General features: G+C 52.6%; 1 protein-coding gene across 2 annotated transcripts in view; it reads right to left on the bottom strand.

Moving 5' to 3' along the window:
- CACNA1H (calcium voltage-gated channel subunit alpha1 H) overlaps window positions 1–26,848 on the bottom strand; it is a 111,812-nt gene that overhangs the window by 66,827 nt on the left and 18,137 nt on the right. For both annotated transcript variants that reach the window (XM_053992164.1, XM_053992163.1), the window contains exons 5-8: window positions 26,108–26,420; window positions 15,575–15,667; window positions 12,969–13,740; window positions 7,826–8,241 (exon numbers count right to left, since the gene is read on the bottom strand). In XM_053992164.1, the coding sequence (XP_053848139.1) occupies window positions 7,826–8,241; window positions 12,969–13,740; window positions 15,575–15,667; window positions 26,108–26,420 (1,594 nt within the window). The remainder of the gene's footprint in view (window positions 1–7,825; window positions 8,242–12,968; window positions 13,741–15,574; window positions 15,668–26,107; window positions 26,421–26,848) is intronic.

The raw sequence follows: 26,848 nt of genomic DNA on the forward strand, positions 1-26,848 counted from the left end.
GTCTGCAGCAAAGCCAATTCCCTCTGGAGAATATAAAATTAACTCCTTTTTTTTTTTCTTTTTTCTTTTTGGATTTGTTTTCTCTTTTTTACTACAGTCACAACTTTCAGATTTGTCTGCGTGTGGGACAAGGAGAGGACAAGGACAGGGAGAGAGGAGATATTAATCTGGACAGGGATCAGGCAGGAGAGAAAACTCCTGGGAAAGTGGTCTCCTGGCCCATCCTCCCTGCTCTAAAAAAGCTTTGCCACTGATGCTCCGAGGCCTGTGCACAGTGTTTTTCCCAAATTGGGAGTCAGGCTGTCTTTAGGGCTGTAAACCAGACAGTGCAAACAAAAATAGAGCTGGAAAAAGAATGTGAGCAGGGATGCCAAACCTCCCTCATTTCCAAGAGCCTCGCTCCTCTCGCATCAGCTTTCCACCCCACTCCTAAAAAGCATCCCCATCCTGGGACACAAACCCCAGGAGGAGCTGGCAGGGTGACATTTTCAACTTCACTCATCATTCTGGGAAATCTCACTGGTTAAAAGCTGAGGAGAATCCTTGCCTGGGCTGGCAGCAGGGGGAATGGAGCTGCTCAGGTGCCCGGGGGAAGGGGCTGCATTGCCACCCTGAGCATCTTTAATCCCACCTGGCTGCTCCCCCCGTGCCTTCACAACGTTTTTCTCAGTTTCATCTGCTTTAGGGGTGCAAGGCTCTGCTCCCATTCCCGATTTTATCATCCCTTGCAATAACTCAAAGTCACTAAAACTGGAAAAGACTTCCAAGATCATCGACACACCACTAAGCCACATCATGAAATGCCACATCCACTGATTTTCCCAACGTTTTCAGGGGTGGTGACCCCACCACTGCCCTGGGCAGCCCCTTGCAGTGTTTAACCATCCTTCCAGTGAGGGAATATTTCCTAAAAGGCCACCTGGCACATCTGGCTGGCACAGAGCATATTGCAATCCTGGTCTCAGGGAAGAAAAAAAAAAAAAAAAAAAAAAAAAAAAAAAAAAATCCCAGGAAATGCAAGATGGATGCAGAAACATCCTCAGCTGATGGTGTTCCAGCAGCTCCATCCCTCCTGTGTCAACCCAAGCCACTCCTTGCTTCCCAAGGTGCCAAAGTTTTCCTGCCTCAGCCTTCCCCAATTCCCTCTCTGCTCTCCCTGCTTTTGTCCCTGCTTCTCCTGGAGGCTCCTGGGAGGATGGGAGCTGCTGGAGGGACCTGCCTGGGGCACTGTGACATCTCTGGGGTCCCTGATCACAGCTGGCACCGGGCAGACCCTGGAGCTGTGCCTGGGACTTGTCCTTTGTCACCCAGGGGCTGCCTGTGGAACACAGATTTGCTCCCCTGCTCAAAGCCACCCTCAGCCTCCTCTTCCCAAAGCCAGTCCCAGATGAAAAGCAGAGATCTGGCTGGCAGCAGAAGGCCCAGACCCAACAAAAGCCCCTCTGTGGTGAGGGAGCCACTCTGTGCCCGCGTCCCTCTGCACAAAGCGGCCACACGGTGCCAACCCTGCAGCACATCAGAGCCACTGTCCCAGCAGCAGGGCCTGGCTGGCATTCCCACACATTCCTGATGGAATGCAGCTGCCAGGAGCACTCTGCTCCCCCCCTGGGGGCTGGATCCTGCTGGGTTTATTTTACCTGCCAGCTGAAACTCAAACATCCTGGCTGCAGCCACCCCGGGGCTTTGGAGAGGGGGTTGTGTGGAGATCAGGGCACTGGGGATGGATCCAGATGGAAAAAAACCCCACATCTGGGGGGTCCTGCACGCTGTGGGACTGAGCACACCCCCAGTGTGCAGGCAGCAGGGAAAGCTGTCACTGTCACCTGCCTGCCTGTCACTGTCCCCTTCTATCCCAACCCCTCGCCAGAGAGAACAACTGATGGCAGAAGTGAGGGGAAGCAGGCACTGGGAAACGTGCCTGCAGTCCCACAGGGAATTTTGGGATATTCCCATGGCTGATGAGCACAAAGCCCCCACTGCTCTGGATCTGCCCGGGGTGCCAGCGCTGGGGTGAGTTATGACCTCAGCCCTGCCCTGCTGAGGTGCTGCTCCTGTCTGCTCCAAGGCCCAGGAAGGGAAGGATCTCTGGGATCTCTTTCCCTTATATAGTAAAAAAAAATATCCCAAGAGAAGGAAAACAGAGCAGGGGAGGAGCCCTTAAATTGGAGAAAAGGGGGAGAGAGGAGGCTCCGTGTGGAAGGACGCAGTTTATCCATGACCATGATCCAGCAGCGAGCCAGGACACCTGGAATTTCCCTGCCGCCACTTCCTGCTACCCTGCCTCCGATCCCCGATTCCCTCTGAGGTGGGAATGACACCTTCCAGGTGGAAATCTCCACGTGGGAGCTGCTGCTGGCTCTGACCAGGGGGGATCCCCAACCTGGTGCTGACCTGACAGCAAGAGGGCCTGGATGGATGGATGGATGGATGGATGGATGGATGGATGGATGGATGGATGGAAAACATCCCTTCCTTCCCAAAGTTCCCCAGGAAAAGCCCGTCCCTGAGGTGGGGACAGAATTCAGGTTATCCCCAAGCTGTGGAAAAAGCAGAATTTCCATCACTGATGTGTTCTCCACTGATCCAACCAAGGCTTGGGGAGAGTTGTCCTCTCACTGCTGGGACCTTGGAGAGGGAGCAGGGGAGGGAGAGCTCGGGGTGCAGCTGGCACAGCCCAAAGCACTCCTGAGGGCAGCAGGAGGCTCACACCATCCACGCAACAGCCACAAACACACCGGGCTGAATTTTCACATCCCAGCCTGGGCTGGGGGAGTCAGTTTTCCTCAAATCCTGCCAGACTGCGAGTCCTGAAAATTGGATCCTGCAGAAATCTGGAAGAGAGAACAAGTTTTGCCGGCTGAAAGCGCGAATCTCAGCTCAGGGTAGTGTTTTATTGACTCACAACTCAAAAGGAATTTCAGCAATTTGCTTCAAACACTGCTGAAAAATCCTGCTTTGCTTTCTGAGTAAGTGCTGAGCTTTCCATGCCAAACCAATTTTTCAAGGCAAAATTGACAAACGCTAAAACAGGACGTCACTGCTGAAGCGAGCGCTACCTTCAATCGCACAGAATGACTTTTTACTCCAGAATAATAAAATGTTCTACTCAAAACCAACACTCCTCTCACTCTGACAAGCCACGGACCACTGGGTGCACCTCAAGGTCAGCTCCTGCTCCAAAGGCAGCTGCTCCCAACGAAACACGCCACGGATGAGGGATCAGAAAAGCAATTAAAAGCTCTTTGAACAGCAATAGCTTGGAACAAATACTAATTTGTACTTCTCTGCTGAGGAGAGAATATAAAATAACGTTTCTAGCGCCATTTGATGTAAATAGAGCTTTTTATGTGGAGTCATTACGAGCATCAACAGCTCCTTCAGTGAATTCTTCTGGGAAGCTGAGTGGGGGGCTCGTGGATCATTTCCCTCTGCAGGGATAACACCAGCAGCTCTCCCGGGCAAATGAGGGGCTCTGTCCTTCTCCCGGATAAGCACAGAGCTGGGAATCGAGGCAGCCTGAAGGAGCAGCAATTATTTCCTCAGAGCACTCAGTGATGCTGACTCTGGGGCAGAAAGGAGTCGGTTTTTCCACTTGGAAACGTCCTGGAAGAGGATCCCTGTGCCAGGTGTGCCAGCCAAAGGTGGTGCCTTCGGAGTGCCCCGTTCCCTGCTCAGTGCTGCAGTGCCATGGCACATTCTCAGATCCTCTGGAGAGCTGTCAGCTGCAATGAATGCAGAACAAAGCCCGTCCAATGTTCTGAAATCGCCTGGAAGATTAATGCAAGGATCTTTGTGCTTGGCTCTCCTCACCCGTGGGAGCGCCCGTTGTGCCGGGGATGGACGGATTAATAAATTAATAAATAAATTAAAAATAAATAAATAAACACAGCACAGGAGGGAAAAAAAACCCCAACAACCCAGGGAGGACTCCACAGCAGGCAATTAACCTTGGAAATCCAAGCTGTGCTGCTCCTAATGAACAGCACCCTGGAACCTCTGAATTCCCAGCCACGTCCCAGGTGGAGCTGGCTCTGAACCCTGCGGATGTCCCGGGCAGGATCCGACTGCTCCCAGGGCCTGCAGTGCCAAGGAAACGCTTCCCACCAGCAGCTGCCCCATCTCCTGCCACCCAGGGGCTGTGCTGCCCTGAGGAAAGCTCTGCAAAGCAGTTCTGGCATCTCCTCATTTCCCCAGGAGCCGTCCTGGCCGCAGGCACGGGACAGGATCCCCTGGAGGGTTTGGAACCACGGTTTGGAATAGGTGGTAGGGAGAGATTCTCCCCTGGGAGGGTGGGCAGGCCCTGGCAGATTCCCAGAGCGGCTGTGGCTGCCCTGGGAGTGTCCAAGGCCAGGCTGGATGAGGTTTGGAGCAGCCTGGGATGGTGGAAGGTGTCCCTGCCACGGCAGGGGGGGAATGAGATGTTGATATTTCAAGTCCCAAACCATTCCATGACTCCACCCAAGCCCCGTGCACTAAAGGTAAAGCCAAGAGCAGCCAGGTGAGCAGAGTGGTGGGAATTCCACATTCCCATAAAAACACAGACTGAAGTCCTGAGGGGCCTTGGACGTGGCCAGGGCTCTCTTTGTCTGGAGGCTGTGGCAGCACAACCCCAGCTCCTCCCTCTGACAGGACAGGATCCAGGGAATGGGATGAATTTGTCCCACAGGAGGGCTGGGTTGGATTTTAGGGAAAGGTTCTGGGCACTGCCCAGGCTCCCCAGGGAATGGGCACGGCCCCGAGGCTGCCAGAGCTCCAGGAGGGTTTGGACAGCGCTCCAGGGATGCCCAGGGTGGGGTTGTTGGGGGGTCTGGGCAGGGCTGGATGGTCCCTGTGGGTCCCTCCTAACTCAGGATCTTCTGTGATTCCAAAGACAAAGAAGTCCCCAGGAGCCCGGGGGGTTTTGCCTCCAGCCTGGCACCTTCCAGCCTCGATTCCCTCATCCACAGGAGCTGGACAATGATGCTCCACTGCCTCAAGAGGGCTCCGTGAGACCTCTCTGCAGAGCTCCGCCGCGTCCCAGGGTGAGAGCAGGAACAGCAGGACCGGCCCCGCTCCGTCCCCCCTCAGAACCCCTCACCCTTCCCACACACACACAGCGCTGATGCTTTGGCTCTGATCAGCTCCAATAAAAACCGATTTTCTGTGTCCGTCTATCTGCAAAGCCACTGGGGACTACGGAGAAGTTGGGAAAAAACAAAAAAAAACAAAAAAGGCAAGAAGCAATGAAAAAAATTTTATAAAAGGGATTGGGCATTTCCCTATGGACACTGAGGGTTGGGATGGGCTTCCCTGGGGCTGCTGCTCTGGTTTGTTTGCAGTTTGATCCAGCCACAAAACGGCCTAAAAAAAGTGGTCAAAGTCAAGGGCAGAGAAGCTGCTGAAGCTCTTTCACTCTGAATAAACAGTGGGAAGTGTTGGTGGGACAGGTTTCCTGGAGAAGTTGTGGATGTTGCATCCCTGGATGTGTCCAAGACCAAGCTGGATAGGGAACAACCTGGGACAGTGGAAGGTGTCCCTGCCCATGGCAAAGTGGATGAACTTTAGAATTCCAAACCATTCCAGGGTTCTGTGGTTGTGTTTTACCGGGATCCAGCAGAGCCCTTCCCATGCTGCCACCAGCAGAGCACAGGCTTCCCTGGATTCCCTAAAAACTGCTCTTGGAGTAACACGGAACAGCTTGGTGGGAGCAAGGAAAACAGAGGAGAGCCACAGAGCAGCTCCTAAATCCTTTTCAAGTGGGGAATGGCTTCCAGATTTGGGAGGATGGAGAAGACAACAACGGCAACACCCACACCAGGTTACAGCCTGGAGAGGCTCAGAACTTCCCACCTGGAATCCTCTGGGAGCAGACGCTGGGCAGCACCCAGAAAGATGTGACCCCACTGTTTTTCCTGCCAGGCTCACGACCCCAAAGGGAGCCTTTCCCTCTCCCTCCACCCCAACACCTCGCTGTGGCTCCGGGACACTTTGCCCAGACACCTCCTCCTGCTCTCCACACGAAGCAGCCCCACCCCGAGCCTTGCAGCCAATTCTCACACGAGGGGGGCTCCCAAATCCCCCCGCTTTGCCCACAGAAGTGCCAAAATCCAGGGCAGTTTCCTGCTGGATTTGGACAGTGCCTCAGCCCTGGGACACGGCTGGGAGGAGAGGCCTCGGGTGAGGTGTCACCACGCTGGGCTCTGACACTCCACAACTCATTATCCCAGTGTCCCAGGCACGTGGGAGAACTTTTCCAGGTTTCACTTCCATTTTCCTCCCTTTTTATTGGGCAGTGCCTGCGAGCAGAGCTGGCAGGAATCTGCCACTCCGCAGCCAAAAAGCTTCGGAATCTTTATTGCCATTGGCTTTGAGATGCCCTAAAGCCAAGCTTTTACAAGGTAAAATCCAATAAAAGCCAGCCAGCTACAGCTCTCCTTTGTTAGCAGCAAGGCTGTAATTATCCCAATTCGCCTTTATGGGACTGACTGGGGACACACTCCATGTGATCCCTGGATTTTCTCCTGCTGCCTGCCTCAGGTTTTCCCCAAGCTCCCATCACAGCAAAATCCAAGGGCTGACAAAGCTGTATCTGCCTGACAAAGGAGTATCCATGCAGAAATGAGGGATGAATGGCCTATTCAGAAGGCACTGACAAGGTGTATTTCCCAATTTTAGAACTTCTTGTGGAACAACGAAGCAGGATTCAACAGGGAGCTGACAGGGACAGCTCAATCTCTGCTGGATTTGGACACTTTGCTGTAATTCTGATTTGTCGTTCACAGCTGAGGTTGTTTTAGCTGAGTCCTCTTTTTTTTTTTTTGAAAGAAAATAAGTCTTAGCCTAAAATAGGGGAGGTTAAAGCACAGAAGTGCAGAGAAAATGAAGTAGCAGCACTCCAGAGGGTTTTTTGTCATGGTCCTGAGCAGTGTTTAATCCTGGGAAATGATGGAGAAGGAGCTGCAGAGCCTCTTGTCCTGCCTTTGGGTGGATTATGCTGCTCTGCCTTTCCTCCTCATTGCCAAACAGACAGCCCACAGAAGAGAGGAGGAGAAGCTTTAAAAATAACCCTGACCTGGTCATGACCCTGCAGGGAAGGTTTTAGGGAAGCACTGGGTGCCTTTGATCCCAGAAAAACAAGATCCTGGCCTTGTTGGGATGCGTTTCCTGCACCTGACACAGAGGTGACACGAGAAATTCCTCGACAAAACAGGGGAAAATCCCCAATTTTTCCAAGCAAGAAAAGCCCAGAAGAACAGGGTGCCAAGTGGAGATGCTCCCCTGTCTCAGCTCCCTCTCCCATGGCTCAGCCCCTCCAGTCCCAAGCTGTCCTCAGCTGCCATCCCAACACTGGGAAGAATGGCACCATTCCTCTTCCCTCCCTCCAAAAACCTCAATAAAGTCCTACTCACACCCTGCGAGAGCAAATTAAAGGGTTTGGAGCCTTCAGGGACGCCCTAATTTCTTTTTCTTTGTTGCTTTTAGTATTGCCTGATAGTTTAAGTCTTACTTGAAGGTCCAGATCAAAGAAGAAATTTCTGCCTGGGTTATCTCCAGCACAGCCATCGGACCACAGTTATTTCCACCACAAATATCTCTACTTATCTGAATAATTCCCAGCCAACGAGCAGCCAGGCTCTGAGCAGACACATCCACCACAGACATCTCAGCTCTGCACGCCCCCAGCAGCACTTCCAGCTGTCCCACACCCCAAAGGCTTCTCCCGCTCCTCACGGGGTCATCTTCAGCCCCATTTCCAACCAGGAAAATCCTCCTTCCTCCTGGAATCACTTTAGAGCCGCCCCGAGGAGCACCCAAACCCCGAGGAGGAGCCCCCGAGGTCGCTCACCTGCTCGTGGTACTCGATGCCCATGCTGAGGGTGTTGATGAGGATGGCGATCATGATCCCGCGGTTGAAGTATTTGCTCTCCACGATCCTCTTGAGTTTGGTGCCGAAGGCCTTCCAGAGCTTCATCACCTTGTTCCTCTCCTTGGCTTTCTTCTTCTTCCTCCTCCTCCTGCCCCGCTGCTGCTGCAGCTGGTCCCGGTGGTCGCCGTGCCGCAGGTCCTGCGTGAACTCGTAGACGCCGTTGCTGTCGGAGTCGCCGTTGCTGTCGGAGTCGCTGAGGGCGAACTCGGGGTCGTCCAGGAGGCTGGCGCAGAAGGGACAGTCCTGCAGCTCGCAGCTCAGCCCGGGGCCACCAGGGCTGGGCAGAGCCCCGGCCGCGCTCAGCCCCGACAGCCGGCTGGGCGTCCGGCGGAGACCTGCGGGGACAAGGGCACCCTGAGACACCAGGAGACAGCAGGAGACAGCAGGAGACAGCAGGAGACATCAGGAGACACCACGAGACATCAAGAGACATCAAGAGACACCACGAGACACCACTGAGAGACACCATGAGCCAGCAAGAGACACTGGGAGCCACTGAGAGCCACCATGCACCAAGACCCACCGCTGAGAGCCACCAAGAGACACTGCTGAGAGCCACCATGCACCGAGAACCATTGTGAGACACCACTGAGAGCCACCAAGAGACACTGCTGAGAGCCACCATGCACCGAGAACCATTGTGAGACACCACTGAGAGCCACCAGACACTGCTGAGAGCCACCGTGAGACACCAAGAGACCACTGAGAGCCACCATGCACCAAGACCCACCACTGAGAGCCACCATGCACCGAGAGCCACCGTGAGACACCGAGACACCACTGAGAGCCACCACTGAGACACTGCTGAGAGCCACCATGTACCAAGAGCCACTGCTGAGACAGCACCGAGTGCTACCATGCACCGTGAGACACCGCTGAGAGCCACCAGACACCAAGAGTCACCATGGGCCACTGAGAGCCACCATGCACCGAGAGGCATTCAGAGACACCACCAAGAGCCACCATGCACTGAGAGCCACCATGAGACAGTGCTGAGAGCCGCCATGTACCAAGAGCCACCGCTGAGACACCACTGAGTGCCACCATGGGACACCACCGAGAGCCACCAGACACCAAGAGTCACCATGGGCCACTGAGTGCCACCATGGGACACCACTGAGAGCCACCACGTGCCATGAGCCACTGAGAGCCGCCACTGAGAGCCACCGTGGGCCATGAGCCACTGCAAGACACCGCTGAGAGCCATCATGCACCAAAAGCCACCGTGGGCAACCAAGAGCCACCATGTGTCAGGAGACATTGTGCACCAAAAGCCACCATGCACCAAGAGCAACTACACACTGTGAGCCACTGAGAGCCACCACATGCCAACGTGAGGTCATCCCCCTTGTCCCGTTGTTCCCTGGGAGCAGAGCCCGACCCCCCCGGCTGTCCCCTCCTATCAGGGAGCTGTGCAGAGCCACAAGGTCCCCCCAAGCCTCCTTTTCTCCAGGCTGAGCCCCCACAACTGCTCCTCACAGGAATTATTCTCCAGACCCTGTAAAAGCCTTCCATCCATCTATCCTCCCAGGCAGCTCTGGTTTTGCCTCACTTTCCCCTCTTGGTCCCTTTTCCCGCCCTCCACGGGCTCTCCACTCTCATTTTGTGTCCCAGGCCCAGTGATGGGCCCATCCCTCCCTTTCCTTGCTCCTGATTATCCCGGAGCAGGCTCCCATCATTAACGATCTCTGAGCGCTCTCAAGCTCTTCCACCCAATTTAGCCACCGCTGCCATTTAGTTCCTAATGAGGAGGGAGAGGGAGAAGGGACCAAAGGTGGCTGCTGGGATCGCAGCTCGGAGAGTCACCGAGTCCCCTCAGCCTCCTTCAGCCTCTAATAAAGCTCAGGTGGATTCGCTGCCTGAGGCACAGGGCTGAGCCTTCAGGGGGATTTAAAATCAAACACATGTTTTGTGGTGTGAGGAGAAATGCTGGTTGTCCTGGAGCCAGGGAACCGAAGGACAGGGACAAGAGTAACTGGGATGATTTGGGTGGAACGGCACCCAGATTTTATTTCCTCCTATTTAGCAGTCCAATCCTTAAGTTTCCTCATATTTAGGAACCTTATTCTCAGTCTCCTTATATTTAGGAACCAGATATTAATGGCACGAGCACGGGATCCTTCCCACAAAATTCTGTTTAAGCATCAGTTCCTTGAGGTTCATGGACATAAGGCAAAGGGACAATTTCCCCCTCTCAAAGAACCATGGAAAAGCTCACCAAGTCCATTAAGCCATATCCAAAAGTGCCACATCCACTCGTGGTCCCTGTCTGGAGGTGGGACTGCGACCACTTGGATGAGTTTTGGGGAGCCCAGGCTAAAAGCAGTGGCTGCTCCTGGCTCTGAGCCCTGGAGCCTGGAGCTCGCCCAGCAGGAACGCTGATTCCAGCCCCAGCTCCAAACCCAGCCGACGCATCCCTTCGCTGGAAAACCGGGATGTGACAAGAGTCAAAGCACGTTTTCCTCGCCGGAATGTCACACGGGTGACAGTGGCCTTCAGAAGGGCCTTGAAGGACGGGCCTGGCTCCTGGGCATTGCGTCAGAGCCACCGCCGGGAGCGGGAATGTTTCGCCCCTTGCACGGCGTTCCTGCTCGGGACCGAGCCAAGGGGGGAAGGCTCAGCCCAGCCCCGGCAGCAGCACAGGGAGGGGGTTTGCCAGATGGCTTCTAATGCTATCAAAGTGTTAAAAATGATATGAAAAGCCCTGGCGCCGCAGATGTCTTCAAAATACCAGAGTCTCCTTGGCTGCCTGCTAAAATAACCTCCAGCATTGCAGGGCACGGGAACACGGGGAACAGGCTGTACTCGGAGCTCTTCAAATCCACAACAAAAGAGGCAGGAGAAAGCTCTCTCCCACCACTGCATCCTTCCCAGCAGACACCAACCTGGGGCTGGGAGAGCCCGGGCTGTTAATGCTCCTTCAAGCTCTCAATTAGTACTTCTGTGCTCTCCCTGCACAAGTCTTGCACTGAACACGCTCTGCTTGTTGGCTTGGGAGGGGAGAGAGAGAACTAAAGGCTCTTTGTTTCCTCCAAAAAAGGCTGAGGGAGGGTTGGGGAGAGCTTGGGATTCTTGCTCGTGGCTCCTTTGCTGAGTTTTAGGGATGGAGGAATGGGAATTGGGGGCTGTGCCTGGCAGAGCTCCACCCCGGCACCTTAAAGATCATCCCAAAGCCTGGAAGTCACATCCAGCACCCCTGGAAGTCACATCCATCACTCCTGGTGCAGAACTGACCCTGACTCAGCCCTGCAGGAGTGGCTGAGTGGGAAGAAGGGCCTGGAAAGAGGCAGATCCATGGAAGGGAAGAGCTGGGCACTCCCAGGGTCTCCAGGTCTGCCCCGAATCCCTCCCCAGCCCGTTTCCCTCCGGGGGTGGATGAGCAGCCTCTCCCCTCCTTCCAGCCCTTCCCAGCTGTGAGCACACTTCTGGAAGAGACAAAACAATTCCAGGAGATTTGTTTAAAGCGTTTTGGCATCCTCTGGGCTGAAGTCCCTCTGTGGAAAGAGGACACTGTAATTGCATTATTAATGACAACTCAATCTAATCCCAGCTTTCAAAGAACCACCCCAGGCTGCGGGAGAATCTCCTAAATCACCGGGTTGGCTCGGGGATGTCACAGTTGGGACTGAGATTTGGGCCTTTCTTCTCCTAAAAAGGACCCCAGCAGCAAGCAGGAGGATCCAAAGTCTGACTTCAAGAGCTCTCCCTGCTCCTTTCTTTCCCAGTTCCAGCCTTCTGCAGAGCCTGGGTTTTTATCTCAAGGTAAAAACGCGTTCTCCTAAAAACCTTCATTAATTGGCACAGCTAAGGATGAAGCAGTGATTTATAAAAAGTCCTCTCTGAACAACAGAACTGTTGGCAGTAACCTTGCCCCCCGTGCCAAGCTCCCGAGCGTTCGGAAGCGCCTGCCCGAGGCAGTTCCTATAAACAATCCACTTTTACCCTTTTGTGTGGCCCTTAAAAACAACAAAATTAACAAAGGCAAGGCTCCCGAACTCTCTGTCAAGCAAGCTTTCCTGTGACCACCCCCCCCCCAAGCCAGGCTTGGTATTTTTTCAGCCCATCCATCACCAGGATAAATATTTGTGTCCATGCAGACACAAATAAACAGTTTTGGAAAACACAGGCATTGAAAAAACCAAATGACGAGTTTGGCTTAAAGAGATTAAAAAAATAGAAGCTGGATCTTTGTGACTTTTCACTGTTGGAGGGCTTAAGAGTATTTTGCAGCTTTTAGCTCCAGCCACGAGGACTGGAAAAACATTTTATAAAATAGAAATCCAAGTGTTGCGTGTAATCACTGCTCCAGTGGGTGATTTATATGTGAGGGGAGATAAAACCTCCCTGCCTGTGCTGGGGTGGCTGCATCTGTGCACAGAGGATGGGACAGAGGCACTGAACAGTTCCCCAAAATGCTCCCCAGATGGAATGGAGCCCCAAATCTGCAGGAAAGCTCACTTGCACATTTCTTCTGCACACAGGGAAAGCCTGAGATGTGCAGCTCTGCTCCTGTCCTGCCCTCCACACGTCCTCTGAGCACTGAAACTGCTGCTCCTCCTTGCCAAAACGAGATTCAGAGGCTCCAGGGCCCATCAGAGCAGAACTGGAAGCGTCTGGTTCGAGTTCTTTCGGTGCCTGCCTGTTTTAAACGTCTCAGTTTGCTTTATCTTGTGCTTCTCCTGCAGATTCCACCTTCTCATCCTCTTCCAGGCACCACCTCCCAGCCCCTGGGGGCTCTCTGCTGGAGCTCCAGCATCCACTGGAGGTGTAATCCCAGGGGCTGCAGAGCTCTGGCTTTGGGTGGGAAGAGCGGGAGCACCTCCAGGACATCACAAAGCACACGAGAGCTCAAGCCCTGATTTTGTAACCACAGCAGAGAGGCCTCCAGCAGTGGCCTGGACCACCCATGACGGTAAATCCAAAAATTCACATGCCCCACCTCTGGCTCCAGCACGCTCCCATCATCCCAACCCTCAGCTCCGCGCAGGGCTGCCGCTAAAACCTTGACTCTTGAGCCGTTTGCCCTCCTCCCAAAAAAAAACCCCAGCTCGGTTGCCCTTACCATGCTCTCCCACCAGCTGCTGCAGCTTCCCGTACGAATCCAGGCCCAGATTCCCCGGGCTGCTCCCCGCTGGAGAACTCCCGTTCCTCTTCCCTTTGGGCAGCGCCGCCGAGCCGCCCTTGCCGCCGGGGGAGGGCAGGATGGTGGGGTAGTTCATGCCGCCGTGGCTGCCCAGCCCGGCCGCTTTGCTGCCCACAGGGCTACCGGTGGCCTTGCAGCCCCCCGGGGGCCCCTCCACGTGGCAGTCGGCGTGGTAGATGCTGTGCACGGCCCCGGCGGGGCCCGGCGGCCTGGGCGAGGCGGGCGGGGGCAGCATCAGCTGCCGGCCCGGCTTCATCACCTGCAGCTCCAGCTCGCAGAGCTCGGGGTTGGCACGAGGCCCCCGCGGGCTCCCGTTGCTGATGTGGTAGTGGTGGTGGTGGTGGTGGTGGTGGTGGTGGATCAGGTGGTGGATGGAGGTGATTCTCCTCCTGCCCCGCTGGCTCTGCCCGCCGCCGCCGCCGCTGTTGGGGTTGACTTTTTTCCGGCGTTTGCTCTGCCAGTTGTTGTAGAGGCGGATGGTCCTTCTCTTCACCTTCCTGAAGATGTGGCAGATGTACTTGAGCAGCTCCTCGTAGCAGCTGCCCGGCTCCGAGAAGCTGGCGATGGTGCTGTCGTTGGACAGGTAGCGCGCCCGCTGCTCCTGCATCAGCTGGTTCTCCCGCTGCTTGGTCTCCGAGAATTGGGTGGCGATCACCACCAGGCACAGGTTGATCATGAAGAAGGAGCCGACCTGGTGGGGGGGACAGGGGAAGGAGTCAGCAGGGATGGCACGCAGCGAGGGAAGCTGCTCGCCGCCACGCGCGGTTCTCGGCAATCCTGGGATTCCCGAACGCGCCAAATCCCGGGGCTGCTCGCCAAACGTGCTGTCAACGTGTGCCTGAGCTGCTAAATCTGCTCTGAAGCATGATCAATAATTTTAGCAACAGCCTTCTCCACTCTCCTCCAAGCAGGGACATTTGCTCAGACGGGTGCAGGAAACACACACGGTCCCCAGCACAGTGGTGCTTTGGACATTCACAGAATCACAGGACAAACCAGGCTGGAAAAGACCTTTGGGGTCATTGAGTCCAGCCTGAGACCCAACACCTCCTCATCAACCAAACCATGGCCCCGAGTGCCACAGTTTCCCCTCCTGGTCTCGTTAAACACATCCAGGGATGGTGACTCCAGACCCCCTCCCTGGGCAGACCATCCCCAATCACTCTTCCCGTGAAGAACTTTTCCCTGAAATTCGGCCAACCTGCAGGGAAAGATGATTTCGAGTCCAATTTGTGCTGGTTTGAAACATCCTCTTCTCTTCTTCAATCATTTCACACCCCAAAAGAGTGTGAAATCATTCTGGGGGTACACTCAGGGCCCGTGGACCTGTGACCTGGTGCTCCTGTGGCTCCCTGACACAGAAAAGCATCTCCAGGACACTCAGTGCTCCCGAGGGGCTGATTCAGTCTCTGGGTGAGCTGACACATTCTTGGGTGACACCAAGTTCTCAAAATGAAGTCCCAAGGACAAGAATGTGACGTGACCTAAAGCTGCATCCTCCCCTCAGCTGTGGAGCCCACAAAGGGATTTTTCACCACTCGAGTTCCTAAATCAGCCAAAGGGAAATGCCAAATGTTCCCAGCAGGGAATTGGTGCCCTGAGGGGGTGAAAAGGGAGTGACCTCAGGGCAAGGCCGGCCCTGGGCATGGATGGATTGAACCTGGAATTGTCTGGTGAATCCTCAGGGGAATTGTGTGGAGATGGTTTGTGGTGCTGCTCTCCAGAGTGTCACATCAGCCTGGAGGCTGCCAGAGAAGCAGCAGAGGTGCCTTTCCCAGCTCCAGGTGACTTGGGCAGGAGTCACCCTCTGGCTTTTCCACGTGGATCCACTTGGAGAGAACAGCTCAGGGGAGTGGAGCGTGAATCTCTGCTCATGGCTCCAGCTCAGAAATGCCTGACTGCTCCAGGGCACTCTCACCCTGCTCTCATCCAGGTTTTCCCACTGCTGCTGGGAACTGGTTGGACTTCCCAAGGCCTCCAAACCCACCCTGACAAGGACAGGGTTACCTGGAAGGACTGTCCAGTCACAAAAATCACTTTTAAACACCTCCATCCCACGTCCTGCCTGAAATCTTCGTGATACCTTCCCCTCCTGCCTTAAATATTTCATTTTTCCACTTCCTGGAGGAGGTTGTGCCCTTTGGAAAACCAGAACCTTGTGGAGATGTACTGGCAGCTTCTGGAGACAACCCCCAGCACCTCCAGCTGGTGATATTTTGTTTTTAGGAATGTGGGAGCTCAGAGAGGTGCACTGCTGCTATGAGAATTGTTATTATTTAAAGGGTTCCAGGTGAAATTCAAAGGTTTCTTCTCCAAAGAAACGAGGCTCCCTCTGGCACATTGAGGAGGAAAAGCCCGGATTTTTGGGCACAGACAAATCCAGGTGACAAGACCAAGAGTGGGAGGGCAAGAGGGAGGGAAAGCCCTGAATCCTACCTGGTTCTTCCCTGTGGAAAAAAAAAAACAGGGAACAACTTCACCCCCCCAAGGATAAGGAATAGGAGGATCTGCCAAGTCATACTTACTATGATAAGCAATATAAAATATATAAAATTGTAAAAAGAGTGTGCATCCATCACATAATACATGATGTCCACCCATCCTTCCAGGGTTATCACCTACGGGGAGACAGAGAAAAAGAGTGTGAGGACAAAAGTCACCCCAAAAAGTTGTTAAATATCAATTTTTCCCATAGTGCCAGGCACCCATCCCTCCACAGAAACTCTTGGGATCCATCCCAAGTTTGTTTGAGAGAGAAGGAGTGTGGCCAAAGGACTGGCCTGAGGTTCCTACAGGAACCTGGTACAATTAAAACCATGAAACATTCACACAAACCACATGAAACGCTGGTTCTGAAGCAAAGAAATTCCAAGGAGGGATTAAAATCCCCCCCAAAAAAATCCTCTTTCCCTGCAGAGATCTGGAGTTTTCCCTAAATCTGCTGGTTTTGTAATGTAACCCAGAAAGTTCCCACATTTTTAACTTAATTTTGTTTCTGCAAACCCCATTTCCTCGCTGATTCCTCCTGGCTCAGCATTCCAACTGCACCACCACTATCATAGTGGGAGAGCATCTGAATGGAAGAGAGGCTTTAATTAAATGTAGACTTGATTTAAGGCTCGTTTTCTCAGCCTTCCTTCCACTAAAAAAAGCAGCTGAGGGTTTAATTAACACCACCCAGGCTGTGTGCAGAGCAAAGCGAGCTCTGCCACGTAATTTACACTTTTTATTTAGATAAAATACCCCAAACTTCCAGTGCTGGCTTGCTGCTAGAGCTGAAATTCCGTCCTGGAATTGCAATTTCCATCAGAATCCGAGCTCCTGTCTGAACCCCCTCCCAGTGACATCCCCCACTCACCACCCCACGTGAGCCTGGGGGGGTCTTGGCAAACCCCACAACTGCTCCTGCCCCAGTTTCAGTGGCATCATTCCTGATTTAAACCATGTTTGCAGGGAGGGAATTGCTGTGGGAAGGGAAGGCTGAGACCTCGCGGGTGTAGGGGATTTCCTGCCTGGTGTGTCCCCAAAAGCTGATCCATAAACCCTGAAGCAGTGAATAAAACCTTGCAGGGAAGTCAGGCACGAATCCATTAATTCATTGTGGGTTTTTTTACTCGAATAACAGAAGGAAACTCCTGGATAAGGATCTTCAGGACACGACCCCACATTCACAAAACCATCAGAACCCACAGAGCAGCTCGGGGCTGCTGCTGCCTCTTTGGGATTTCTCACCCCCAATCCCAAATGTTTTCCCAGCAGGTTTCCCAGCTTCCTCCCGTGTGGAAGCTCGTGGAGGTTCACCCCACTGAGTGAGGAGGCAGCACAGCTAAAACCAGCCAAGCTCACCTGCCAAGGAGGAGATCATTTGTGAAATTTGTCTCTGCAGCTGTTCCCCGTGTCAGGGCTGTTGAAGGCCCGCGGGGATCAGCTCTGATCAGCTTTTACAAACTGCTCCCACCTCTGCTGCTCCTCCACATCCCACCCTCGCTGATCAGCCACCCCTCAGCAAAGCTTTGCTTCCCAGAATTCCAGAATTCCAGAGTGGTTCAGGTCGGAAAGGACCTCAAAGCCCATCCATCCCAGCCCTGCCACGGCAGGGACACCTCCCATTGTGCCAGGCTGCTCCAAACCCTGTCCAGCCTGGCCTGGGACACTGCCAGGGCTGGAGCAGCCACAGCTTCTCTGGGAATTTCATTCCAGCCTCACAAGGAAGAATTTCTCCCCCAAATCCCACCTAGCCCTGCCCTCTGCCAGCTTAAAACCACTGCCCCTTGTCCTGCCACGAGCAGCTTTGACAAAACCCCAGAGCATTCTTTACTCATCATTAACCCCAGGGATCAATCCGTGGCAGTTTTTTTATGCCCCTTTCCCCCGTGGTGCTGTTATTCCCAGTGGGAAGGGGTTAAGCTGCCTGGGTGTTCATCCGTGAGGAACAGCCAAGCAACCAAACCCCTGCTGCCCTTTCCTGCCCCTCCCTGAGCACCTTTCTGGAGAACAAAGTCCTTTTGGGGCAGGTCCCTGCTCTGTGAGGGCTCTGTGCACAGCTGAGCCTCCCACAGCCTGCAGGGGAACAGGGGGATCACGCTGGGAGGTGACACCCAAAATCTCTGCTCCTTACCCAGGAATTATTTCCTTTGTGCTGCCCAGGTTCCCTCCCTGCCTTCCCTCTGCATGCACAGGAAAGTTCTCCAGCCATTCCCACTGAGGGATGAAAAACCAGCCCAGGGACCCCAAAAATATGGGATGCACCTCTACACTGGATTTGGATTTAGCTGGAAATCCTCAAATCCAATGGAATAAACCCATTGAACACAGAGAAAAAAAAAAAAATAGAAAAAAGGAGTTACCTGAGGGTTTCTGAGCCAGCACTGAGGGCCCACCAACCCTTGGAGGGATATTTTTGTTGCATGAGAGGCAGCATTTCCCACAAAAATCGATCAACACGCCCTGTTCCTCCTCTGGAGGGTGAAAATGCTCATCCAGCTCTCCGGATATTCCAGGTGGAATTAGAATTTGTGTTATTTACTGCTCATTTGTAAAGCAGGGGGGACAAAGAGACCTCTGGGGTTTGTCCTGGTGTTTGACCCGTTGGGGGATTCATTCCTGGCCTCCCTGGATCCAGGATCCAGGAGCAGCAAGCCCTCCTGGGCAAGAGGAGGCTCCCAGACATCCAGTGGTGTTTTTAATGCCAAAGCTCTGGGGAAATGCAGGACAACACGTGCACAGCCACCTGCAAGGGCTGGGCTCCTTCCAGCCTCATCCCTGCTGGATTTCAAGGACTTCCCGAGGTCATTTTTTCCCTGATCCAAGGAAAAATGCACATCCCCAGCAAGGCCCTGGTGGAAGCGGGAACCAGAGCACCAGGACCTGCCAACAGCTAAACTTTACAAACCCCCAGCTAAAGCTTTTAACTGGTTTTGGAAGCCAAACTGGGGCACCTGCTCAAGGTTTGCTGCTTTGATCCCGCCTGTGTCTCCTCAGAGCGGCTGAGCTCCCATCCCTGAAGTGTTCCAGGCCAGCTTGGATGGGCTTGGAGCAGCCTGGGGCAGTGGGAGGTGTCCCTGTCCAAACTGGAGGGTTTTTTTCCCCAGCCCAAAGCCCTGTGGGATTCCATGAGGGAGAACCAGCAGCTCTCCCCGTGCCCTCAGGAATTCCAGGATGTTTTTTTTTCAGCACTGCTTTGCTTATTCCACTGAGGAGAAACTTTCTCCTCTCTCCATCCCCACTCTGATTAATCAGCTTAACTGCCCCTCCAAGCCCTCCAGGGCCCTGGAGCACCTTCCTGGTGCTTCCCAATGTGGGCAATCCCTTCTCAGTGATTAAAGCTGGCTCCAGCCCTGCCTGCTCACACGGAGCCCCATTAAAAACCTCTCCAAAGGCTCCAGTTCAAAAGCTCCCACCAAGGCACCCCACAATTATTTATCAGCGAGATAAGAGGGTGAGAACTCGCTCCTAATTCTGCTCTGGTGGGAAAGATGTGCAAGGCACAGGAAAATCAGCAGCTGCAGGGCCAGAGCTGGGGGGCTCAATGAAGATGATTGGCAGGGTGGTGCTGGAGGTGCTGCTCGTGCTCCACACCTGGGGCAGAGGAGGCACCTGGGGAAAGATTTCTGCCTTGCCAGGAGAACAGGGCTGTCCTCTCACCCCACTCAGCTCCTGGGTGATGCTCAGGTCCTTCCCTGCTCCTCCAGTTCTTTACCCCTTCCCCAGGGTTGGGATAAATCATTTCTCTCTCATTAATCCCAGTAAATCTCTCCGTTTTGTCCACTTCTCTCTCCCCTCACTGCAAGAAGTTAACAGAAAACTCCCTCAGGGGAACACACAGACAGGTTTTGATTTCACTGATGCTTGGCTTGAACACTCCCTGAGCAGGGTGAGTGTGGACAAAACCCAATCAGATTTAATTTTTTTAGGTCTTCGCTGATTCTGATCCCCCTGCTCTGCTCATGCCACAGTAATTTCATCAGCTGTAATAAAGATGCTCGTCTGATTTATAGGAGAGTAATTGGGGACAGAATCAGATCTTCTAGGCAAGCTAATCAGAGTCAATCTAAAACTCCAGAGTGCAAATCACGAGGGAAATGGAGATTAAAGACGCTGGCAATTAACTCAGACCTCCTCGGTGCTCCCAGGGAGGCAGCAGGTTTACACTGCTTTTTCTGGGGTCACTTCAGAGCTTGCACAGAACGATTTCTTTTATTGTGTCGAGAAGTTTTCATCATGAACCCTCTTTTCTTTGAGCTCTGCCAAAATTTTTGCGAGTTCTTGGCTGCAGCCGACTCGAGAGCGGGACTTTTTTTTTTTTTTTTTTTTTTTTTTTTGCTTCAGTGTCAGATAACAAAGAGCAAAAAGAATCATCCAGGGGAGAAAACCTCGTTCAAACTCCAGCTTCCACTAGTCAAGGGCTGGATTCCTGGCTGCTAGAAAGCACCAAGGGCTGGTGCCAGAGCTGCAGCTCCAAACCCACCTCCAGGTGCCACGGATCAGTCGAGGGAAGGTTGGAAAATCGCCGTGTGCAGTGAGCCTGAAGGGAAGATCAGAACCCAGTGCAGAGCACACAAAACTCCAGCCTGGAGCTGTCTCATGGCAAGATTTCCCTGCTCTGATTACTTGAACAAACTTCATTTGGAGTGACAGGCTCCCTGAGCAAGCACCCAAGATCAGCATCTCTCCCTTATTAAAATCCTGATAAAATACAGCTCTGGCAACCAGAAATTCCTTCTGATTCCAGGGTTGCAGCTGCTGGCTGAGCTCAGAGCCTGGCTGAGGCAGGAGATGCTCTGGAAACCCAGAGAAACCCACATGTGAAGACTTCATCTTGACTGACATCCCTAATTTGCACTCAGCTGCTTTTTCTCTGGCCTAAATTGAGTCCTTTGGGGGGTAAAAAAATGGGAATTATCTGCATCCAAATCAATTATCCTGAACCCAACAGCAACTCTGAGGATGGCCGTGAGCGTTTGGGGTCATTTAGTTTTTATCTCCTCATTCCCCTGGCCCTGCTGCCAGGCTTTTTTGATATTTTATTTTCATCAAACTTATCAAGTTGGGATCCAGTGCTATAAATTGTGAGAGTTATGAATTACCCTGATGGCTTCAGGAAGTTTTATAAGGCCTTTAGCCTCCATTTCTGAAAGCCTCTTATCTGAATTCCACCCTCTTGGGCAACATGGAATTGGCTCCCAAGCACTGCCCAGTGAAGATTCCAGGGAATATTCCACAGGCAGAGCGAGCTTGGCAGATAATCAGATCCCTATTTTTGAAGCCAACGTCACAATTTTAATTATTTCCTCCCGAAACATCTCGTTAAGGAACCTCTGTGGCCAGAAAAACAGGTTTATTACATTGAGCAACATCCTTTGAACAGATGCTTTTCCTTTCGCTTCGAAGCCTTGTCGTTTCTTTATAAATTGAGCCTTGCAAAGCAGGAATCTGCTCTGAAAAGTGGCCCTAAATAATGGGGAAAAAAAGGAAATTGTGCTTCTTTCCATGTCTTGGGCTCCTGACCTGTCAAACCCGTTCCCATAAATGCGATGCCTGGGCAGTGCTGGCAGTTCTTGGTGGATTTTGAGAAGCAAAGTGGGAGATGAAGCGTGGGGTGAAGTCAGACACGTCACTGATGCTGTTGTTCGTCACCCAAAACCTCATGGAATTGTAGCTGTGGGATCAAAACCAGCCCAAATCCCACGTTTGGCTCCAAAGGGAAGGTGAATTGTTGTTGTTTCACAGTGAACAATGCAAGGCCCTCATCCGACAGCAAAAGCCTCCCTGATTTCCCTCAGCTGCTGCTCCAGCAAATCCCATCCCAGCCCAGACTCCCGAGTGTGGTTTGCTGGGAGGATGATCCCGTGTCCCCGTGGTTTGTGTGAAGGATCCTTGGCAAAGGGAAGGGGTTTAGGTGTTCAGCTGCAGCTCAGGGAGCCCCACAAATCCCAGATTTCTGGCAGAGCCAAGCTGGGGGAGGAAGGGAAGGAAAGGCAGGCCCAGATCTTTGCTTCCAGCCGAGGGGATTTTACAGCTGATTCCAAATCACATCCAGGAGGATCAGGGTCGCAGGCTGGGAATTCAGGGGGAAGGAGCTGCACCTTTGGCTCAGGGGGAAGGTCACAGAGCAGATTTGGGGCAACTGAAGCAAAGTGAGATCTCCCTGTGAGAATTGTGGACTTTTGGAATATCCTGAGCTGGAAGGAGCAGAGTTCAACCCTGACACCCCAACAACCCCACCCTGGGCATGCCTGGAGTGGTGTCCAAACCCCCCTGGAGCTCTGGCAGCCTCGGGGCTGTGCCCATTCCCTGGGGAGCTGTTTCAGTGCCCCAGCACCCTCTGGGGGAAGAAACTTTCCCTAAAATCCAACCTAAACCTCCCTGACACAGCTCCAGCCGTTCTCTTGGATCAGTTGTTGATGTTCCTCAAAACCAGCAGCTTTTTGCTCTCCTGACTGGACTCCAGTTCAAGCCAGGGCCTGCTGCAGGATTCCTCTTCCTACTCCAAACACAGGAATCCATCGCTGAGGTTGGATGAAACTCTCCCAAAACTCCAGAGCTTTGGAAGTCCACACTTCATCTACAGGAGGTTTTAATTCCATCCAGCACCCCCATAGGTTATGGGACCACTCCTGGCATCAGGGTGGCCTCTCTGCCCTGTCCTACACGAGACAACTCCTCCCAACCTTCAAAACAAAGATTTTCCAAACCCAACCTTCAAAACAAAGATTTTCCAAAGGCAACAAATCCCTCTTGGAAGCACGCTCCGAGCTGCTTGAAAAGGGCTGGATATTTTTAGCTGGGGTATTCAGCCTGAGAGCTCTTCAAATGCAGCAAGTGCTGTTTATTTGGCTGACCAAATTAAAAAAAGCAACAGCAACAGAGCTCAAACCCCGTCATTTCCAGGGAAATATTTTCGGTGATCCAAAACAGATTTGAGCTGAGTGACAAAGCATCATCTCCAAGCAGTGGGAATGAAAAGCTCCAAACTCTTTTCTTGCCAAATTCAGCACAGAGAAGCGTTGTTGACACACTCTCCAATTTAAAGGCTGAGCCATTGGAGGAAAAAAATTCCTTTTGGTCCCGAATCCCGAATTTCTCTGCTCAATGAACACTAAAAACATGGGCAGCCGGTGTGACAGCTCCTGAAAACACAGCCCCAGAATGACTTTGGGCACAGCTGGAAACCTCAGACCTTTTCCTTCCGTTCCAGCTTTTTGGTTCTTTCCCAAACTCTGCAGGACTCCTGGGAGTGGGGGAGCAGAGGGGATTAACAGCACCTTTGGCCAGTGCTGCAGCCAATGGGAAAACCATTCCTCTTGGACCTGCATGCAACTACTTTTTCCTTCAACTTTTGCCAGAAGCATCACCCCTGGAGTAAAGTGTGAGCAGAGGCCTTGCTTTCCTACAAATCCTACGTGAAATTATCCACTCTGCTCTGCAAAGCAGCCTAAATATCTCTTCTTGCCAAACTTCCAGCCTCCCAATCCCCTTTTTTTTACCAGGATTTCTGCACTCAGGCCTGGCCACCCCGAGGCTGCAGGTCAGGGAGGTGGGAAGGTTTTGGTTGCTGCACTGGGACTGTCAGTAATTCCAATTAAATTGGACTTTGTTGAGGTGGGCAATTCATCATCTGCCGTGCGACAACAATACCTGTAATTACTGCTCGGATTGTTGGGGCTGGAATTCATGTGCAATAAAGGGATCCTCACATCACGCCAAACCTCACAGTTAATTTAGGTTCCATCTCCTTTCATTTAGTCTGTAATAAGCTAATTAGTTCACCTAATTTGCCACAGAACGTGCCTTTGTAACAAATACAGACACGAATTAACCTCTTGCACAACAAATGAGGGGAAGCAACACATGAATCACTTTCAGGATTACATAAGGAATTATCATCCTTTACAGCACTCTGCCATTCCCTTGATTATTTTTAATTTTTTTATTTGCACCAGGTTCTCCTGTCTCTGACTTCTCCTCGGAAGGTGGACAACACATTTCCCTGTTTTCCTGCTGTCACCTGTCCTGGCTCAGGGAAATTCAGGGTCACTCCCACTGAAAGAAATGTCTTTTAAAATCTCAGTTCTGGCAGCTGGAAGAGCTCACCCATCCTTGGGGCAGACTTTGCTGGATGCTCTGGAGTGGAAATCTTCAGACTTTCTGCAAACTCTGCTTTTTTTTCTGCTTTTGGTTTGGTTTATTCGTGGTCCGAACGGTATCAAACTGCCCTTGGAAGCTCCTGGGCACTTCCTGCACTTGGAAAGCTCCTCCTGGATCTCCCCTGTGGGGCTCATTTTATCCCCCCCTCACCTTCTGAGAGCTCCTAAACCACACCAGGTAATGGAATGGGTTGGGTTGGAAGGGACCTTCAAGCCCATCCAGTGTCACCCCTGCCGTGGACAGGGACACCTCCCACCATCCCAGCCTGGCCTTGGACACTCCCAGGGATGAGACCACCTCTGCCAGGGCCTCACCATCCTCCCCATGATCCCATCCATCCCTGCCTTGTGCCACTGGGAAGCTGTTCCCCCTTGTCCTGGCACTCCAGACCCTTTCCAAGAGTCCCTCCCCACAGGGCCCCTCTTTCCCAGGCTGGACAACCCAAGATATCCCTTGGGATAAATCCTGAGCTTGCCACGATTCCCACGGGAGAGCTGCCAGCCCTCGGGGCTCTCCCCACATCAGAACTCCTGCACAGAGCCACGGGTTCATCATCCTGCCCTGCCTCATCCCAGTAACCCAACACCATCCCCAGGGAAGCTCAGAGCTCCTAAATCTTCAGCTGGACTTTCTGCACTACTTCCTCAGAGCCCTCATCCCATGCTGGCCTGCTGCCATCCAGCACAATTCCATGGATTTATTTGCTAAGTGTTCCCTGCTTCCAGCAATTGTTTGGATTTAGCGCCTCACCTCCCGCACTGATGGTTTCCCACACCCAGGTTGAGCCAGCACCTTGCTGCCCTCTTTACCTGGAATTAAATCATTCCCAGCTCCTAAAAAATGAGCCCTGCCTTCCAGCAGGAATAAACACACGAGGAGAGGTTTTGGCTGGAATTCCTCTGGAGCCCTTGGATGGTCTGAGCAGCGCTGAAACGAACCATCGACCTCCTGGCAGCTGCCAAAACCATCTGAGGACACGAGATCCCACTTTGCCAGACGTTGTGCTGCCCAAAGGAATCAGCTGCAACCTCTCCTGGGGCTGGGGGTCCTTCCTGAAATTTAACTGAGCCTTTTAAAGGCAAAAGAAATCAAATGGAATGAAGATTTGCAGCCTGGAAAACAGGAAGGGAAAAGGCAGCAGGGCCCCTCTGGAGAAGCTCCTGCTCCGTGTCCCTTTCCCGTGAAAAGGAACCCGGTGGGAACATCCCTCAGATCCCTCAAAGAGCAGGAAAAGGAGAATTCCCTCTTCCCTTTATCCAGCACTCACTAGCAGCCAGCAGCTCCTCTCTTCCTCACTAATTCCAAAGCATTTTCCCAATGGGAAAATTGGGACTCAGATCCCAGTGGGATCTGCCTGAACCCCTCTGGATTTGGTTCTGAGCCTCTGGCACCAGCACTGTGACCCAAGGGCAGCTCCTGAGGAGCAGGGAAGGTGCTGAGAGCAAACATTCCCCAGGTGAAAGCTGGAAGTTAGGAACTTCATGGACAACATGGAACTGGGAGGAAATCCATAAATGAAACACAGAGCTCTGGATGAGTAATTATTCCTCATTAATGAAGCTCAAAGGAGAATTCTGCTCCAGGAACAGATGTCACCTCCACTTCGGGGGGACTGAATCAACCAGGACACCCAGCCAGAGCCAAAGAAATGCTGTGACACCGAAAAATGCACATTAAAAATGGGAAAGAACACAGGGATCTTCCAGCTGGGGCAGCCCTGGGAAACCACAGCCTCTGGACATGAAAATCTGTGGGAAATCCTTCCCTTATGAAGAGTTTTATCACCTGTAAAATCTGCCCCAGTCTCAGCGAGAAGCACTTTGGTCTTTTCTGAGGAGACTGAAATTCCCTGGGGGCAGAATTTCCTCTCAGGAATTCTGGCCAGAACGGATTGTTCCCCCTTCCAGCATTCCATGCTCACCAGGCTCACCCTGGGATTTAAAACCAAGCCTAAGCCACGCCAGCTTCCTTCATTTCCCTCAAAATTAAATCTTGCTCAAAAACCTCACCAGCACTTTCAGTTTCCTGATGCTCCAACTGAAGACCCTGCTCCCAAAAATCCCTGGGATTTATCTGATCTGCAGAGGTGGAACTTGCCATGAGTTTTGCTGCTTCCAAGAAGTTCTTTCCCCTCTTTTCAAATGATTTCAAAATAAAAGTTTCTTCTCTCCAAATGCTCTCTTGCACCATTTATTGCCTGGTTCATTCATTCCCCATTTCCGTATTTGCAGTTTCACTCGGGGCTGAGCAAATCCCTTCCAACTTTGCTACATTCACCAAAACCTCCCCGAGCAAAAAAAAAAAAAAAAAAACAAACCTAAAAACAGGAAATCAACAGAAAAAAAAAAAACCAAAAAACCCAACAAAACCAAGAGAAAAAGAAAAAAATCCCCTTTTTGGGAGGATCCTACCTGAAAAATAGCAATCCAGGCATATCCAATATTATCAAAATTGATGGCCCCGTTGTGGGGGTTCACGTCCCCGGCCATGCAGATGTTGTAGTACTGGTTCCAGTTGATGCAGGAGTTCCTGCTGGGCTCGGCGCTGCCCAGGCTGGGGCTGTAGGACTCCATGCTCAGGGTGCACTCCACCTTGGATTCCTTCCTGCTGGGAATGTTGGAGCACCTCTGCATCCCGTTCTCCCGGTGCGAGGAGCAGATGAAGGGGTTCTCCTCCGCCTCGTCCGGCCGGTAGTAGGGGTGAAGGAAGGTCAGGTTGTACGTCCTGGAGAGGGGGTGGGGGGGAAAGAAGGAAAAGGATGAGGGGAAAAAAAAAAATGGCTCATCCCTGATTTTAGCAGCAGGAAAAGGTGCTGGTTGCTATCCCTCCACCCTTCAGCAAGTCCCTGTCAAAATTTAAAATTCAAATTTTACACCCCCGCTGATCTCCCCTGTAAAGAGCAGTCTGAGTTTTCCCCCTCCCCAAGCAAACGAAGCAGGTAAAAGCATGAAATGAGAGGGGATGGGGAGAACATCCCAGCAGATCAGACTCTCCCCCAAAATCCAGGGAGCTTTTGGGCTCTCTGGAAGGATCTGAAGATATTTCTTTGGGTGGCAGAGCAGCTGCCCAATAATTGTGCCCCTCTGATGAGGGGCTGAGCTCCCACAAGGAGAGACCCAGGCAGAGGCCATCTCCCACTCCCTCTGTACTCA

The sequence above is a fragment of the Vidua macroura genome, chromosome 16, assembly GCF_024509145.1.
Source record: "Vidua macroura isolate BioBank_ID:100142 chromosome 16, ASM2450914v1, whole genome shotgun sequence".
Classification (NCBI taxonomy): domain Eukaryota; kingdom Metazoa; phylum Chordata; class Aves; order Passeriformes; family Viduidae; genus Vidua; species Vidua macroura.